Source organism: Triticum aestivum, chromosome 4B (genome assembly GCF_018294505.1).
Source record: "Triticum aestivum cultivar Chinese Spring chromosome 4B, IWGSC CS RefSeq v2.1, whole genome shotgun sequence".
Classification (NCBI taxonomy): Eukaryota; Viridiplantae; Streptophyta; class Magnoliopsida; order Poales; family Poaceae; genus Triticum; species Triticum aestivum.
Genome location: NC_057804.1, coordinates 421,827,016 through 421,846,202, shown reverse-complemented (window position 1 = coordinate 421,846,202; position 19,187 = coordinate 421,827,016). Strand labels below are relative to the sequence as shown.

The following is a 19,187-nucleotide window of genomic DNA, read 5'->3' as shown; positions in this document are numbered from 1 at the left end:
GCTATCCAGTTTAGATAGACATCATATATGTGAAATTATGTCATGCTATCATGTTTAATTAAACAATATACATGTGAACTCTTTCGTGCCCTCTTTTTTCCACACTATCTATTGCATCTGTCTCTTATACAATGTATGTACATTCAACTACTTTTCTTGCTTATCAGCGATTTGAATTGGAGGGGGTGATGGCAGTATCTAGTGGAGTAAAAACACGATCTTCAAATAAAACAGTGCTACCTCTTGGTGAGGATAGCACCCCGGTTGTACATGCACGAGAACCAGCCCTACCACACATAACCCAGACTCTCGCAAATTGTACCCCTACTCCGACGGACATAAAACCAACTTCACCCAATCTAACCCCAACCACAACAGATAGTAACCCAGTTCCAGTTGACGCAGCACCATCTCCAGCAAAGAGCTCCCAAACAAGAGCAGTTAGTATGGCAGGTCCAGTGCCCAAAGCGCCCGTACTACCACGGCGAACCCCAACTCCACCAATTAGTACACCTATTCCTGTGGACAAAGCACAACCAGCCATTCGTAGTTTAGTATCAATCGCATTTGATGTTGTTAAATCCTATGTGCGTATCTTCCCATCATGGAAATATTATACTGAAAATGAAGGAGAAAGCTAGTTGCAGGTGTTCGTCTAGGAGTTATGTGTAAGTAATGTTATTCATGGAAAATACTTTGCTTTGTCCCAAACATTCTACCTCCATGCTGGTTATAATACAACAAATGCTCCCATTTTTCTCTATAGAGAAGGACCGATTTGAAACTCAGGATGAGGTAACCTGTGTTAATACCTCAGCTATCTTCAAGAATGCTTGGTGGCAGTATCGGAATTACCTGAAGAAAACATAATTCACTGGCAAAGAAACTCATGAAATTCCCTTACTTTTCTCCTGAGACACATTTATGGCATGATGACTGGGAACACCTTATTCTGTACTGGTTCCAAACCAAGAATGTGGTGAGGTCTATGAGCTCATTTTTTATTTTGAAGTACTTTATGCCTATGTCTTACTGTACACTGTTCGTGTACACGAAGTGCTTAAACTTGAAGAAGAACTGTTCTAATTTAAGATTCCATTGCTATGGTGCATACTGCTTTGCTCTTGTATCAGTGTATTTACTCATACAAACTTATTTTAAATTGAAGGATCCAATCAAAACTCCAATGGCACAATAGGTATGTTTTTAACATTTCTTTAACAAGTTTGCTTTTCTAAATTGCTCTGTTGATTTCAATTTCAATTGTGTATACATTTGACTTCTCATATCATACACATCACTAGCATCACAACAAAGCCAATAGTGTTGTTGTACATGTATATCCGTGTTACCAATCTGAAATCTTGTTGTGCCGTGTAGTTTCCCACACTTGTATTCTTTCAATGATGCTTTGTCTTGAACTGATATGATTTGAACTGTGTTTCTATTTTGATTTGGCAAGACAATGCAGTGACCTTAGGACATAGATATATGTTTTTTGATGCTTTTATTATGTACTTACTACTTGGAAATAGAAGACTTGGTACTTTAATCCTGTCCACCTTACTACTGAACTGGTTCACCAAAATGAGTTTCATATTCTACATGCTAAACCTATTATGTACCTGCTTGTTTCTTTTTTTAGAATGCTGGCAAAATATTTGGGAAGAGTACCTTATTAAGCAATGGTAAAGGAAGTAATGCATATAAGGTTCAACATATTGAGATGTCCTTGTTGGTCTCCAACAAAGCTGATAAAACGGCTTAGGGAAACTATTTTGAAGACAGTGAGACAACCCCAAAGTCCTGTCTTGATGTAGTGTTCGAGTTACTAGCCACTACTGCTAGCACAAGCTCTTCGAACTCACTTTCTGAATCAATTTGGTTTCTTGAGTCTCAACTACAAGATGAAAGACATCGATCAGCTGTGCTGCAACAAGAAGCCGAAGGACTGAGGAAGTCCCAGGAGAATTCAGATGCATACTTTCTGGTGCAACAACAAGAGTTAGAGGATTTTAGGGCCAAACAGGAGAAAGTTGATAACCCACAAGTATAGGGGATCGCAACAGCTTTCGAGGGTAGAGTATTCAACCCAAATTTATTGATTCAACACAAGGGAGCCAAAGACTATTCTTGAGTATTAGCAGTTGAGTTGTCAATTCAACCACACCTGGATAACTTAGTATCTGCAGCAAAGTATTTAGTAGCAAAAGTGGTATGATAATAATAGTAATGGTAGCAAAAGAAAAGATAAATGTTTTTGGGTTTTTGTAGTAGTTGTAACAGTAGCAACAGAAAAGTAAATAAGCGAAGAACAATATGTGAAAAGCTCGTAGGCAATGGATCAGTGATGGATAATTATGCCGGATGCGATTCCTCATGTAATAGCTATAACATAGGGTGATATAGAACTAGCTCCAATTCATCAATGTAATGTAGGCACGTATTCCGTAAATAGTCATACGTGCTTATGGAAAAGAACTTGCATGACATCTTTTGTCCTACCCTCCCATTGCAGCGGGGTCCTTACGGAAACTAAGGGATATTAAGGCCTCCTTTTAATAGAGATCCGGAACAAAGCATTAGCACATAGTGAATACATGAACTCCTCAAACTACGGTCATCACCGAGAAGTATCTCGATTATTGTCACTTCGGGGTTGTCGGATCATAACACATAATAGGTGACTATAGACTTGCAAGATAGGATCAAGAACAAACATATATTCATGAAAATATAATAGGTTCAGATCTGAAATCATGGCACTCGGGCCCTAGTGACAAGCATTAAGCATAGCAAAGTCATAGCAATATCAATCTCAGAATATAGTGGATACTAGGGATCAAACCCTAACAAAACTAACTTGATTACATGGTAAATCTCATCCAACCCATCACCGTCCAGCAAGCCTACGATGGAATTACTCACGCACGGTGGTGAGCATCATGAAATTGATGATGGAGGATGGTTGATGATGACGACAGTGATGAATCCCCCTCTCCGGAGCCCCGAACGAACTCCAGATCAGCCCTCCCGAAAGAGATTAGGGCTTGGCGGCGGCTCCGTGTCGTAAAACGCGATGGAACTTTCTCTTTGATTTTTTTCTCTCCGAACGTGAATATATGGAGTTGGAGTTGACGTCGGTGGAGGTCCAGGGGGCCCACGAGATAGGAGGCCGCGCCCTAGGGGGGGCACCCCCCTGTCTCATGGACAGGCTGTGGGCCCCCTGGCATTAATTCTTTTGCCAAAAATTCTTATTAATTTCAAAAAGTGCCTCGGTGGATTTCCTGGACATTCCTAGAACTTTTCTTTTCTACACATAAAACAACATCATGGTAGTTCTACTGAAAACAACGTCAGTCCGGGTTAGTTTCATTCAAATCATGCAAGTTAGAGTCCAAAACAAGGGCAAAAGTGTTTGGAAAAGTAGATACGTTGGAGACGTATCAACTCCCCCAAGCTTAAACCTTTGCTTGTCCTCAAGCAATTCAGTTGATAAACTAAAAGTGGTAAAGAAAAACTTTTACAAACTCTGTTTGCTCTTGTTGTTGTAACATGAAAAGTCAGCATTCAAGTTTCAGCAAATATTATGAACTAACCATACTCACAATAACACTTAGCTTTCACAATTACTCATATCAATAACATAATCACCTAGCGAGCCATTTAAAACAAAACAGAGGCTAGCCAACTCACCTCCAGGATGCTCCCTCGATCAGCTCCTTTGCCGGTCGTCCGATCTGGCTTCTGGCGCGTCTGAACCGTCGGATCTTCGCTTGCAGTCAAACCTAATTTCACCTAGCGATCATTTTCGTAGTCCAATGACTGGTGGGCTCATGTCGGCGCTCGTTGGCTGGGTTGGCCCTTTCCGCGTGCAGGAGGATTTTCCCCAATCAGCTCGGGCGCTCCGCACCCAATCACCCGCGTCTCGCGGCTCTCACCCTACCCCATCCACCAAACGAGGAACCCTAGCTCCCTTTCTCCTTCCCCTCGACCCCCACGAGCCGCCGCACCCCTCCCTCTCCCTTCCGTGCGTGTGCTCGGCCAAGGACGCCGCCGTCGCCCTCGGCTCCTCCTCCAGCACCTCACCTTTTTCTCCTCCTCGCCTTCCCAACGCTCACGCGCATGTCGCCGCCGTCGGAGAACAGGACAGTGCGGGTCGCTTCCTCCTTTTCCTCCCGCCGGATCTAAGGCGTGCGGCCGTGGAGGCGAGCCTCTCCGGTGGCGGCGGCAAAGGGCGACCACATGGATCGGTCCCTGCAGGAGAGAGAAGATGGGAGAGAGGGAGAGAAGGAAGGAGAGGAGGGAGGCCCTGCGGCGGACGGGAGAGGGTCACCGACCGCGACGAGGTCAGGTACGACCTGGTGGTTGGTGGCGGCTCGATCCACTCCTGGATCCTTCTTCTTCCACTTCCCCACTGCCTAACACCAAGGAAGAGGGCTGGCCGAGGAAGAGGGCGAGGACGCGGGGATTGAAGAGGGTGTTCCTGCGTTCATCGCCTGGCCAAGGACGAGGACGACAACGTGGGGTGGAGCATGTCATCCCTCTGGTTATCACCTCCTTTCTGCTACTGGGTGAGCTTCTTCTCCCTTCTCATCAATGAGAGGTAGTTACAGTAGTTGATGTTTCACCTTGCTCCCAGGCTGAGATGAGGGTTTTCTCCACCGATTGTGGTGGCCTGAGTCAGAGATCGACAGCCAGATGCTTGTGGCTACCACACAAAACGTGCTCTCTTGCTGACCTCGAGGTCCAGACGCAATGGATCGTCTCCAAGGTATCTAGCCCGCTGTTCCTCTTGTTTCAGATCATATGTGTTGGTCTGATGTGTGTGCAAGAGAACAAAATTCGAATTGGGGAAGGGAGCTTTCAGACCAATCTAATTGTCATTCCGTATGCAGATTCTTGTTTTTGCTCTTCTCATATTTTAGGCTGGGTGTATAAGCACTAAGATGGGTGTATTAGCAATGATACAGAGCTAATAATGCCTTGCATTTTATGTCACAAAAAAATGCCTTGAATTTTGTTTTGAAAGTGTGGATCATTGGAGCTATCATGAAGATAAGCAAGCTGCTGGCTTCAGCAACGTCACATTTTTGTACTGATTAGTGAACTGGCAAGATAGAAAAGTAATTCTTCTACATCCAAATTAATGGGATGGATAGTAGTTCTACTATGCAGAATGGTAGTGTTTCCTACACGATCTTTTGTTTGTCATGTATGCCATCAATGAGTATTGTAGAGGCTGTAGTAATCTTACACTTTATATGGATGGTTTGCAAGTTAAAGGTCTGCAAAATAATGTGCTAAACTCTTATTTGTGGGCCATGTTAGTTTGCTTGGTTTAAGTTCAGAAGCGACAATACAATGTTGTTTTTCGTCCCATGAAAGATGACAATGTTGCGCTGGTTACAAGAGCTTCCTCGTTCACAACATCCTTCTTTCTTTGCTTTTTCTTCCTACAAGAAGATGTGAGTGTTGTAATATCTTTAAAGAAGAGAGAATCTCCATTTATGAGTGCTTTCTTCTTTCTTCATTGTTACTTCAAGTTAGTGAATTCAGTTAAGTCGTACTGAGCAGCTTCGTACGAATGGTTTCTCCATCTCCACATCTTATTCAGTTACGAGGCCATTTAAATCTTTTTGTCTTTTGAAAAAAGGGGATGCCATTTAGACAGTACTCTGTCCAACTTGATCTTCGACTTGTTGCTACTGTTTCTAAGCCTTTTCCTTAGAGCATCTCCAACAGACGCCAAACGCGGCGCACGCAAAAAACAGCTTTAGCACGCGCCCATCGCCTAGTTTGGCGCGGCGCGCTGCGCCCGCTCCAGCAGCCGCGCTAAAATGCAGCGCGCGCGCCGCGCTCCAGCAGCGCGCAAAAATGCAGCGCGCGCGCTCGTTCTACAAACTAGAAATGTAGGCATTGAAAGCAGAAATTTTAAAAAAACTAGATAGATTACATAGATTTTAAACAATACAAAGGTATTTTACATCCGAAACATAGATTGCATAAATAAAAACGACAAACGATAAAAAGCATAGATTGCATTAAAAAAACTACTCTAAGTCGCTATCATCATCACCACTATCATCCTCGGCGGTGTTGTCCGAGGTAGTTAGCCAGATGTCCAGCCACCGCTCATCGTTTGGCATGAATAACGACTGCCCACCTGCTGCAACGAGGTCGGACTGCGCATTCGCCAACGCCTTCCGCCGACGCTTGTCCAACCGCGTCGCGTGGCGCCTTCGCATGTCCTCCTCGCGGTGCCTTGCCCAGTAGGACTGCTCGTAGGCGACATCCTCCGGGTGGCGCTGGCGCCACTCCGCCATGACCCGCTCGTCCTCTTGGGCGACGAGGAGGCGGCATTGCCGCTCGGCATGCTCCGCACGGTCTTCCGCCGTATTCAGACGAGGCAGAGGGGCGAAGTTGAGTGCTTGCTGGAGCGTGTACACATCTTGGAAGTTCATCTGGCCGCGCGGCCGGCCTAGGCGCCACGCCGCCGCGTCGTACGGCGGGCGGCCTCGCGCGCTGTCCCGTACGAGCCGAGGCCTAGCCGGAGTTCGCCGGAGCGTATCTCCGCGGAGTAGCTGCCGTTGGGGCGCAGGCAGACGCCGCGGTAGCCGGACGCTCCTCGGCGGCGCGGCGGCATGGCGGCGCGTCGATGGCGGGGTGCTGGAGCGGCGCGTGGCAGAGAGGGAGAGGAAGAGGAGAAGAGGAAGCGTGGAGAAGACGCGTGGCGCGCGCAGCACTTTTATAGGCGCGCGCGAAGCGGCGCGCCAAATCTTGCGCGCGAGCTGGCGCCTTTTTGCGCGCGCGCGTAAACGGTTCCCGCACGCGCTTGTTTCCCGCGGCCGCTGGAGCGCGGCAAACCGCCCCGCGCGCGCTTGTTTCCCACGGCCGCTGGAGCGCGGCAAACCGCCCCATGCGCGCGCGTCGTTTGGGGCGGCCGTTGGAGATGCTCTTAGCACTGATTTATGTGCTTCAGAGAATGAGCTCACCTTATTCAGTGGATGTGCCAAGTAAAAAATTAGTATCTGAGCAATTAGTACTGGAAGGCCTTCCTTTTGCCTGCTATAACCACATGGTGCCATTATGTGCTTCTGTGTATGGTTAGCTACCAAATTTCAGTTAACCATGCTTTTGAGTATAATCTGGGGACTATTTTCTGAAAAATGGTAGAATGTGTGATTAACTGATGTGCGTCATTTCTTTTGGTCACCAAGTAGGTGTTTCTCCGACCAGCAACAACAAAACTCCGCACTTTCTCAATTGCGCTGTGATTGGTTCATGTCCACCAAGGCCGTTGCGTTGGTCGCGGTACTCTGCTTCCTTTGGGTTTGCTTGCTGTCGAGGAAGAAGAAAGGTGTGAACTATGTGAAAATGGACAAACCCACTGTCCCAGATGGTAATGAAAAAACTGACACCAACTAGCTCACTCTATAAATTTTGTCTAGGCTCAAGCTAACTACATATCTGCACCACGATTGCTCACTGGGGATATAGATGTATGCCTAACATCAGGTAATTACCACACCATAGTAGCTGCTCGCTGGGATTATAGATATATATTTCATTTTGCAGGTTTGAAACAAGCTGGTTCCTTTATGTGAAATTGTTTATTCATGATTTGTTAATGTAGAAATCATTTCATTAATTAGTTTTGTATGGTCCGTGTGATTCATGCTGCAATGATTTTCTTCGGTCGGTTAATCGTGTAGTAATTAGACGGTGTAGTACTATGGCGGTGGTATACTGATATGGTGTTAGAATCACTGACATGGCTTCGTGGGTACAAATCTTACAAGGTTTATGATATTAAGAATTAGCAGCGTGTTTTTTTGTTTACTGCGGGATGAGCTGTTTTTCGTTGTTGATGGATATGCATGCTTACTGTTCTCCCTTCAATTGAAGGGCTCTCGAGGCTTAAAAAATTTCTAGGATAATTGCGCCGTTGAATCTAAAGGTCTATGATTGGTTCCTCAACACATGTATTGATAAGATTTTTTTTAATCCTCAATATGTTGGTGCTTGCCTGACTTGTCCTACATTTGTGAGGTTGTTGAGGAAGTTCAGTTCTTGCAGGAGGCGTAAAACTTGAGTTGCCAGTTCAACGAAAACTTAGAATAAAGAAGGAAACTTTCTCAGTTTTTTTTGCTCTTCTCAGATTTTAGGGTGGGTGTATTAACATATATGCCATACACTAAATTTGGATCTCAATGTAAGATTAAATAGGGATGAATCATAGCGCCATGTTGAAAAATTGGAACTACAGAAAAGAAAGGAAATTATTAAAGAAGGGACAAAGTTCATTAGGTTGTTGTGGTGTTTCTTTATAAATAATGACATTCTAACTTGCTTGTCTAATTTAGGTGTGTAGGTTATAGGAGATACAAGGAGAGATATTTCAGTTGCAATCGAGCTTTCTTTCAAAGTGAAACATGGTAGAAATGCATAGCATGCAAGATGTTTTACTCTACAGTTCTGGGACGCTATGGTGTCAATTTTGAACTTGCAAAATGAACTGTAAAATATTTTAATGCCTTGGGGAATGAAGTTCTCTTTACCTGCTCTCACTACTTCATATCTGTTTATTTAGCATGTTCTACGATCTCCTTTGCTGCATCTTGATCTTCGGCTTTGCTATAACTCTTTTTTAAGGGATTGCTATAACTCTATTTTGGTGCTTGAGGTTTGCTTCCTTTTTTGTAGCCACATGCGTATTCTTTCTAGCTACATGCATGTTTTCATTTTGCTCACGGAATAGTTTAGTTATATTCATTAGTAGCATCTCTATGTTATTAGATACAAACATAATATGCTTCTTTAGTGAGGCCTTCTCTTCTTTTTTTTGTGAGAAGTGTGCCTTCTCTAATCTGGCAATTATCTTATTCGTTGTTGCATAACTAAACTGTAAAATATTTTAATGCCTCTGAACATAGCCTAATTTATCCACAAAAAGAGTTGCCGTGTTTGTTTCTGCTGCCAAGTTGTGCATCAGCAGGGAACTCATTCTTCCAGTAGGCTGGAACTGTTGCATTTGTTTTTGCTGCCAAGTTGTGCATCAGTGGTTGAGCTCATTTTTCCAGTAGGCTTGAACTGTCGCGTTTGTTTCTGCTGCCAAGTTGTGCATCAATAGTCGAGATCATTTTTCTGCTATTTCTCAGGGACAACCAAGATCATGAATCTGGACTCCGGCTTCCGTGGTATTTCTGTGTGCCTCGACTTTGGCTCCATGCTTATTCATTAATTTAGCGAGATTTAGTACTTCGAAAGTTGTAGCATGAGTTTTTGGCCAAGACGGCACATATGAAAAGTTAGCCAAGGATGTACGAAATCTTATATTTGTATTTTCACATTTTGGATTCACCATGTCCAAATGCAAGCTACATTTTGTCTATTTCTTAAATTTAATATGTTCAATTCTTGCATGAACATTTTGGTGCCCTCTTTTTGGGGTTGAAGATTGGCAATGCAAGCATGTGAACTACATACATTTTTTTAAGCAACACCATTATGTAAAAAGTTTTGCTCCATCTTCTATTTCACTTGATCAGTAGCCTGTTTGTTCTCACCTCGTCGTCGTGGCCTTTCTCAAGGGTGTTCAAGTTTTTTTTTCTTCTTCTGTCAATTAGTGGCATCAGAATGTGGCACTAAATATGGCATCTCACCAGTCGCCACGATCCAAAAGTTAATTGGATTTATTTATTGATAATATGATATCAGTTGCCTTTTCTTCAAGATAAGGTGATCACCTAATAAGGATCAGTAAAACAAAAGAGATGCTAAAAGACAACCTTTTGGGGTTAAGAGAATGAACAACATGGTCAAAAGCAATGTTGGTGTACATATTCCTATGACTCCCGCTTAGGATTGCCTACGGCTCTTGTCGGCCCTTACGGTCTTATGTTCCATGGTCTTTTTCCTGAAGCACCTTTTGTCTATCCTATATGACAAGGAGTTTGGAGATTCTTGTGCCAGCAGGGCTTGGACATGGATTGATGGTATATATAGTATAGTATGGTTACTATCAGCCTGACCTACCATGTTTTATGAGTGTACTTTCAATTTGGCTGTAATTGGACTCTATACTACCAAATTAAAATGTATGTGTATCTCATTGTAGACAACAAGCCACTATTTTTATATTAAAGGGGGTTAAATTTGTTTTCAGTGGGCCTCTGCACCATTTGGCGCAACGGGTCACCATGACTTTTTTCATGGGCTGGGCTAGGTAGCATATCGGCCTTTCAAATACATATGCCTCCATATGCACAATACAAAGAGGTTTCTTTTTTTATGCACATGGAAATAAAAGTTTGGTGCAAACACGGCTAAAAAATACTCCCACGTGTTAAAAAAATACTCCCACCGTCCCAACAAAGTTAGTACAAAGTTGAGTCACTTATTTTGAGACGGAGGGACGACATCCTTAACTTGTCTATATATCTTATACAAATATGTTTTCTTTCAAACTTAGATTTCTCATGGTGATAAGCATATTTTCAACTAAAACAATGTTTCCTTAGCTGGTATGTACATGTTATACAATTTTTATTTCAAACTTGGATTTCGCAGCGTAATAAACATATTTTTAATATAACATGGTTTAACACATGGGCTTTCTACTACCAATATCGAATATGCCTTTGCAAAATGAAAATATTTTCATCGACAACATGGCTTTAGCGGGTCTCTGTGCCATTTGGCGCAACGGGTCAACTAGTTTAAAACAAAAAAGAGGCTAGCCAACTCACCTCCAGGAGGCTCCTCCGATTGGGCCTTCCTGGGCCATCGGATCTGCCCTTCTGTCTTGTCCTGGCCGTCGGATCTTCACCTCGCTGTAACAGATTTTTCCCTTCACGATCGTTTTGACTGGCCAATGATGAGTGGGCTCGTCTCGCGCGCTTGTTGGCTGGGTTGGCGGTGGCCGCGTGCATGAGATTTTGCCCAATCCGCGCCCCGTATCCCGCACCAGCCACCACCCAAACCCTAGCCCCGTCCCCCCTCGATCCCCACAGCCTCGCCCACCTCCTCCATCCCTCCTCCTCGCCTCGCCACGGCCTCCGCCCCGGAGCCTCGCCGCCGCCTGCGATTCCTCCCTCCTGCCCGCAGAGCCCATTGGGCTAGCCAACCCTAGCCCCAATCCACATCCCCCGCGCCCCTCACTGGTCCCTCCTCCTCCTTCCCTCGTCCGCCGCCTCGCTCCCTCGCTCTCCTCCCTCGTCGCCGTGGCCTTCGGCCTAGGAGCCCCGGCGGCTACTGCTCCTCCTCCACCACCTCGCCTCTTTCTCCTCCTCGCCTTCCCATCGCTCGCGCGCATGTCACCGCCGTCGAAGAACACGGGAGTGCGGGTCTTCAAGTTGGGGTGGTCAGGAGGGCTTCCCAACCTGACGGCGCCTCCTCCTCCTCGCAGCGTCGTAGCGCGTGCACCTTCTTATCCCCCCTCCTCCCTCCCTCGTCACTACTTCCACCAGTTCCCTCCCTTCCTCGTCTGTGGACGCTGCTGACCCCTCCTCCGGCCTCTGCGTCTCCGCCCAGGCGGCAAGGCCCCCAGCCCCCCTCGGGCCTCGGCCCCTCCGTACAGCCCGCTTCTGCCTCGTCCAACTCGCTGCTTAGCTCCCAAGATAATTTCAGTGGTGATACCTGATGCTGTATGTGTCTGACTGTCTGTTCACTGTCTTTCTATGGCGATAGCTTGATATATGGCTGATGTATGTTCAGTCTTCGTTTTTTCCCTCCTGGTGAATGGTGATATATGCATGGTGATAGCTGCTACTGTATGTGTATATGTTGTGGTATTCTTTCTTATTGTTGTATGTGTATGTATGTATGTATGCAGTGAGCATTTCGTTTCTGTCCTCCTTCGTTTTTGTTGGATGCATGCGTCCAGTTAGATTTTTCAGAGCATATGTATGAACGGCTTAGATTTTTGCAGAGCATATCATATGTGTAACGAGTTAGATTTTTGCAGAGGGTATCTATGCGATTCATCTCCCTCTGCTAGATAAATGGTTTGCCCTAAACAAGCATATACATCAAAATACAAAGGAGAATTACGCCTCTGTTTTATGTTATGTGTTCTGCTTGCTATCTTGTTTATGGACTCTCTGTAAGTGCGCCTTTCCATCGGCAACCTTGTGCTTTGGTTGTCAGATTGCCACTGTTTGTGATATGGTAATAGTTTTCCTTGGCGTTACTTAATTAGCCCCTGGTTATATTTTGTTGTTTCCCCTTGAAACTACATTCCCGATCTGGAGCGGGAGGCCAGGGATGCCTCGTATGTGTCTCCGTAATTTTCTTCTCAGTTTGACAAGGAATATGCCTATGGTAGTCTTCTGATTTTGGGTGTAGATTCTGATTTTGTTGGCAAAACAATGGTAGATTTCTCCATTAGCTTATATGATTTGGGGCTGATTTTCCTTGTGTGATTCCTGTTCATGGCCTTGTTGTGGGAGATTGCAAAAGTGAAGTGAATTAAGTGTGAAAAAATAGCAGGATCAATGCCTGGGCTGTAGATTTCTCCATTGGTTTAGTCATGGCTAATATGAACTTCTCTATTATATTACTTATGGATTGTTCAGTAAAATGAAACCTCATGGTGTGGCATATCACCTCCCTTGCACATATACTTGTACCCAACTTAGACCATCAGTGGAACTGTCTATATTGTACAGGTCAACTAATACACGTATGTATGTATGTATGCAGTGAGCATTCCGTTTCTGTCCTCCTTCGTTTTTGTTGGATGCATGCGTCCAGTTAGATTTTTCAGAGCATATGTATGAATGGCTTAGATTTTTGCAGAGCATATCATATGTGTAACGAGTTAGATTTTTGCAGAGGGTATCTATGCGATTCATCTCCCTCTGCTACTTGATTAAATGGATGAATCCAGTTAGATTCTGAATGTGATGAACGTCTTATATATACGCCACACATGGTGCAGCAGGCTCGGAGGGCAGCGGGCGCGGCAGGCTTGGCAGGCAGCGGGCGCGGTGGTCAAGGCCAGGGGCGCGGATTGGGGAGATGCGCACACGAGGAGCGACGGCCTATGTTTTAAAGGCGTCCGTAAGGCGACGCCTAGGCGACGCCTAGGCGTTGAGGCGCCCCCCCCAGCGCTTTGCGCTTTAGGCGCCTAGGCGTCCGCTTTAGGCGCCTAGGCGTCGCCTAGGCGTCGAAGCGCCCCCCCAGCGCCTTAAAGCAAGGCGTCGCCTTAAAAACATAGGCGACGGCGACCGTGTCTGCCGCCAACACTGAGGTGAGCTTCACCCAATCTCTCTCTTACTCTCTCTGTGCGGCCTCCTCCCCTTGGCCCCTGATTCATTGATGAGGTATGCCAATATGCCATGGTTGTGTGTTCGCAAACCCTTCCCTTTTATCACTATCAAATAGTGTCAAACAGAGCATCTTATACTTTGTTTCTACGTGCAAATCAGCTCTTCGTTCTTTCAAGCCCTATGTTGCTTACTCAAATGTTTGTGGCGATTGTATCCTTGTGCCATGAATATTTGTACTTAGCAGATCAATATGAACATATTGGTTATCTATTTACCAATTCAGAATTTAAAACACTTTATTTTATGGCCTTGAGTAAAAGTTCAGTCATTGTTGGCTGGAAGACATCTTCAATACGCTGTCAACACGAGCTTCCCAAGGTAATGATCTAAGAGGAAGTGAGTTCGAGATGAGATGGGGACAGAAGATCCTGCAGCGATGTTGTTTCTTGTTCTCCTGCTCAAGGTTTGCTCTTTCCTACTTACTGTCATGGTGGTTGGTTCACTGCTCGTTTTATTGTTTCGGAATTAGCCGCCTGTCGTGTTTTGATTTGCCTCGTGCTGCTTATATTTCGTGTTTGCGTGTGGGAAGGATGTGTGCTATAGATTTTGTGTGTGCATCCGAGATACCTAGAATGGTTGAGAACTGAATGTGTTGCCCTATTTAATTGGCATATTCAACTTAATTAATACGCCTTTTAGCCGTGACTTCTGCCCAAACTTTTGAAAGTGCAGATGATCACGCTATCGGGTAATGGTGTTTTCTATTGCAATTTGTCAGCTATACTACATGCTGCCCCTGTTTCTTTTGCTCTGCTAAAAATGTGTGCTTACTTTCAATCTTATTACATCAATAGACTTCCGGGCGTATAGTATTTCTGTAATCTCTATGCCTTACTGGTTTTGTGATTTCAGCTCAGGTGGATGAGCCCCGTCCTGTGTTATTCCCCTTGGTTTCTGAAGCTCCCAGGATTTAATAATGAATTGTCTTGGGCTTCATTGGACAAATGATCTACCTCGAGCAATGATGCAGGTAAGTCTTTTATTTTAAACACTGAAAGATTAGGTTATCTAGCGCTAAAAATCTGAACTATAGTAATTGGCAGTGTAGGTTGGCGTTGAAGCCTCATGGCGTTTTTCTTGCAGCAAATCTTGGCGGGAAGACTCTGAAGTGATAATCTTAAATTTGCCATTTACCGACATTTTCCAGTTTCTTGTTTGACTTGCCTTTTCTTGGATGCGATGATAAGGGAACTAAGAATTGCGTGCACTATTGCTCAAATGGAACATAAGGGAGGCATCCGTCCTCGAATGTTGCCTTTAGAACAAGTATGATTCCTTTATAATCTGAGATTTTGCCCTTCCAGGAGTTGATGTAGATCGATATACAGTCAAATACAATACTGGCGTGTATAAAAAAACTTGAATTTTCCTGGGATTGAACTTTGAACTAATAAATCTAGACTATGGAGGTAATGTGCTTTGCATTATTATAGATCGTATATGCTGCTCTTACTTAATTATACTTTCTAATTACATGCTGCCCCTGTTTCTTTTGTTGTGCTAAAAATGGGTGCTTACTTTCAATCTTATCGCATCAATAGACTTGCGGGCGTATAGTATTTCTGTAATCTCTGTGCCTTACCGATTTTGTGATTTCAGCTCAGGTGGATGAGCCCCATCCTGTGTTATTCCCCTTGGTTTCTGAAGCTCCCAGGATTTAATAATGAGGTGTCTTGGGCTTCATTGGACAGATGATCTACCTCGAGCAATGATACATGTAAGTCTTTTATTTTAAACACTGAAAGATTAGGTTATCAAGCGCTAAAAATCTGAACTATGGTAATTGGCAGTGTAGGTTGGCGTTGAAGTCTGATGGCGTTTTTCTTGCAGCAAATCTTGGCAGGAAGACTCTGAAGTGATAATCTTAAATTTGCCATTTACCGACATTTTCCAGTTTCTTGTTTGACTTGCCTTTTCTTGGATGCGATGATAAGGGAACTAAGAATTGCGTGCACTATTGCTCAAATGGAACATAAGGGAGGTATCAGTCCTCAAATGTTGCCTCTAGAACAAGTATGATTCCTTTATAATCGGAGATTTTGCCCTTCCAAGAGTTGATGTAGATCGATATACAGTCAAGTACAATACTGGCGTGTATAAAAAAACTTGAATTTTCCTGAGATTGAACTTTGAACTAATAAATCTAGACTATGGAGGTAATGTGCTTTGCATTATTATAGATCGTATATGCTACTCTTACTTAATTATACTTTCTAATTTCTATAACCTGGTGTGTTCACATAGAAATTAGTGTGTTTACATAGAGATCATAGATGCTTTCCATGATGATGTGTTGTTTATTGTCCAAGGACTTGATAAACTAGCAGAAACCATAGATGCCAAGTTTCTAATGATGAAGACTTTACGCTGGTTCATGTTTGCATTGGAGCTAAAATTTTGTTGTTATTTAGTGTGTTTTGTATTATATCTAATACCGTTCCATACTTCCATTTCTCCTGGATGATTAAGACGATATTTTTTTCTAACTGAATTGATTTGTCCCCTATTTCAGAAGTAACGCTCAAAAGCCTGAATAGAATTCCTTGGGAAAGGGTAGATGTTAGCTTCAAGAGAAGTAGACAATAGATTTTTGCCCATAGCACCATTCAGGTATGTTATGAACCCCATTACCTTGGTAATAGTTTTCCTGGTGTTACTTAATTATCCCCTGGTATATTCTGTTGTCTCCATACATGTTAATCTGATAACATATACAAAGGTTGTGTAGGTAATGGCATAGCAGATTTTAGTTTCATGATCTTACTTAAATGTAGTTCTGGCGATAGATAGCTTTACACTATCCGTCATGTGCATGGCTGTCGAAGTACATCATCGTTATGATGTGTATGGTTTCTCTATTTTCAGCCCTACTGCTCCTGAGCCCAAATCCCATGACCATGCCCCCACCTCTCCTTTGTTGAATGAAGGGAGTCTGGTTGCTAAAAAGTGAGTTTTCTTAATCAGTATGTATGGCCCCTCTGCACATGATGTTTCTTCGTATTTATGAGGCCCTCAAGCTTTGTCAGTTTTCTAATAGATATGGAATTTTAATTTGATAGTCCCAACAACGATGGGTATTGATGGAGCTATCTATTATTTATTGTCAATCTGTAATACTTTTGTCAGCTTCTAGCATGTCGTTGCTCTGCCAGAGTGCAATTTTCTCTGCATGGCATACACCAGTTACCATTAGTTGATATGTTTGTTGAAGTTTTATTGCAAGTTAAATAAATGTGTAGTGTGGCATACTGATTATTATAGTTTGATAATGTCAGGCGCCGATGGCTTTAGATATGTAAATAAAATATGGTGATTGTCACCGGCATGTAGTGTGGCATACTAATCAAATGACTAAGCATTTAATTATTGTTCTGTTATGTTATTGATTTCACCGGCTTTATGTCGGCTGATTAGTTCTGAAGGATTCCACATCGGCTAATTTAGATTATGTTACTAGAGTATTAGAAGAAGTTCCTGATATATGTATTTAGAGCATTTGCTGAGATTTGATGCAAAATATTGATGACCAGGCATTATACTGCGCATAAGCACAATTTTTTAGTTTTTCTTTTTATTGTTGCAGCAACTTTTCTATAGCAATAGCCAAATAGTGTGACATAACACTATTCCATTTTCATAGGCCATAACACATCTTTACATGTAAGTTTGTTCTCTAGATAGTTCTCTTTCCAAGATTTTCATATCATATTTGTTGTGGGATCTGACTGCTTTACCATATTTTCCTGGTGTGGACGATGTTATAGAGTGAGCTACCATCACTTCTCATTACTGACTGTAATCAATATATATGTGTTTATGCCATAAAAGATGGATATTTGTCGAAGCCGTTGTCGTGTCATGTAATTACCTGGAGATCAGCTATATAGTTTTGTTCAGATTGTAAAGTGGAAACGACAACTCCTGTGTGATTGTCATTTGATTATTTACTTCCTCAAGTAGTATGGATATGGTGCTGCCAGGATATTAAGTATATTCATGAAGTTGTATAAACCACGTTCTACGATTCACTTATGTTATGCATATATACTTTCCAGTTTTAGGACTGAAATCCATCCATTGTAATGAACTTGGTTGTATGGGCATTACCTATTTGACTTAGGCTTGCTTCATCACATATAGACTGCTTTTCTTTTCCCCACTGCTTGTATGACCTAAAACTATCATGTATATGAGGCAAGTTATTAGCAATGTTTCACATTTTCTTACATGCAATACTGTGCTTGCCTATTTCAGGTGTTCCAAGACCCAAATCATCGGAAAAACAACACATACAACAATTTTTTCTTTTGAACTTTGGTTACCCTTATACAAGCCCCTGTTCATTTTGTTTATATAGTGGTTAGAATAGTAACCTCGATACTGATAAATGGAATATTTTCAAAGCACGTATGGTGTGGGTATGTTCGCAATTTGGCGCAACGGGAGATTACTGAAAAAAATACACATTTTTTCAACATGACATGGTCTTGAAATGGGACTCTACTACCAAATTAAAATGTGTAGGTATATCTCATTGTAGATGACAAGTCTCTATTTTTTTATTAAAGGGGTTTAAATTTGTTATCATATATGCTTGCCCGCTACTAAAACAACTAAAACATGAAATTTCTTTTCATGCTGAACATGGATTTAGTGGGTCTCTGTGCTATTTGTTACCCAGCCGACGAACCGAGAAAGAAAGGAAGGGGATAGACAGTCTTTGCTCGCTCCGCCCCCACCGCTTATTCACCTCCTCACGGGCCACAAGCATCGCTCTACGTGAGTTGGGCTAAATAACATATGGGTTATCCTAATACCTCCTGATCCCTATAGCTCTGTATATGCACAACAAAGACATGTTTTTTTTAGGTTTCTTATATTTTCCCTCCTTTTTTGCAGGAAAAATATGCATGGCCAGGTTTCCCATCATGATAACCATGTTTCCAAACTTGCTAAAAAATACAACCATGCCAACTTTACTCTCTCATCATAGTTCCCATATTTTCAAACTGAGCATATTCATATTATGCAAAGTTTCCCTTTTCCCATGCTATTATTTAACAACGTAATAAACATGTTTAAAAAATAGCATGATTTAGTTGAAGGTTCTTGCATCATGAAACTATTTTCATCAACAACATGTCTTTAGTAGGTCTCTGCGCCATTTGGCGCAACGGGTCAACTAGTAATAATAAAACTCGTATGTCAACACTTTCTCAAAATAATCATAACATGATATAACAAAATGTATCTCGCTAGCCCTTTCTAAGATCGCAAAACATAAATGCAGATCACCTTTAAAGATCAAGGACTGACTAAACATTGTAATTCATGGTAAAAGAGATCCAGTCAAGTCATACCCAATATAAACCAATAATAATGAATGCAAATGACAGTGTGCTCTCCAGCGGGTGCTTTTAATAATAAGGATGATGACTCAACATAAAAAGTAAATAGATAGGCCCTTCGCAGAGGGAAGCAGGGATTTGTAGAGGTGCCAGAGCACGATTTTAAAATAGAGATTGAATAACATTTTGAGCGGCATACTTTTGCTGTCAACGCAACAACTATGAGATGGTTGTATCTTCCATACTACATGCATTATAGGCAGTTCCCAAATAGAATGGTAAAGGTTTATACTCCCCTAACCACCAACAAGCATCAATCCATGGCTTGCTCGAAACAACGAGTGCCTCCAACATACAACAACACTGGGGGAGTTTTGTTTAATTATTTTGATTTGCTTTGATCGTTTTGGATCATGGGACTGGGCATCCTGGTTACCAGCCCTTTCTCGTGAACGAGGAGCAGAGTCCACTCCTCTTGAGAATAGCCCACCTAGCATGGAAGATA

General features: G+C 42.9%; 1 protein-coding gene and 1 long non-coding RNA gene across 34 annotated transcripts; both read left to right on the top strand.

Moving 5' to 3' along the window:
* Positions 1 to 3,912: 3,912 nt before the first annotated feature.
* LOC123092483 (uncharacterized) lies at positions 3,913 to 9,429 on the top strand. 4 transcript variants are annotated; one of them, XM_044514269.1, is made up of 5 exons: positions 3,913 to 4,574; positions 4,643 to 4,774; positions 7,224 to 7,360; positions 7,452 to 7,518; positions 9,162 to 9,429. In XM_044514269.1, the coding sequence occupies exons 2-5, from the start codon at positions 4,759 to 4,761 to the stop codon at positions 9,242 to 9,244; spliced, it is 303 nt and encodes a 100-aa protein (XP_044370204.1). In that variant the 5' UTR covers positions 3,913 to 4,574; positions 4,643 to 4,758; the 3' UTR covers positions 9,245 to 9,429. The 4 variants fall into 4 exon arrangements, 1 of the variants encoding a protein (XP_044370204.1); XR_006444682.1 differs by having other exon boundaries at positions 3,914 to 4,574; positions 8,367 to 9,429; XR_006444681.1 differs by having other exon boundaries at positions 3,915 to 4,574; positions 7,224 to 7,518; positions 8,367 to 9,429.
* Positions 9,430 to 10,924: 1,495 nt separating this feature from the next.
* LOC123092479 (uncharacterized) lies at positions 10,925 to 18,001 on the top strand. 30 transcript variants are annotated; one of them, XR_006444680.1, is made up of 8 exons: positions 10,927 to 13,737; positions 14,187 to 14,304; positions 14,383 to 14,442; positions 14,522 to 14,600; positions 14,934 to 15,051; positions 15,125 to 15,347; positions 15,847 to 15,944; positions 16,200 to 17,469. It is a non-coding gene; the product is annotated as an uncharacterized lncRNA (long non-coding RNA). The 30 variants fall into 30 exon arrangements; XR_006444678.1 differs by having other exon boundaries at positions 10,926 to 13,737; positions 14,522 to 15,051; XR_006444673.1 differs by having other exon boundaries at positions 10,927 to 14,304; positions 14,383 to 15,051; positions 16,200 to 16,280; positions 16,918 to 16,994; positions 17,099 to 17,469.
* The last annotated feature ends 1,186 nt before the right edge of the window (positions 18,002 to 19,187 follow it).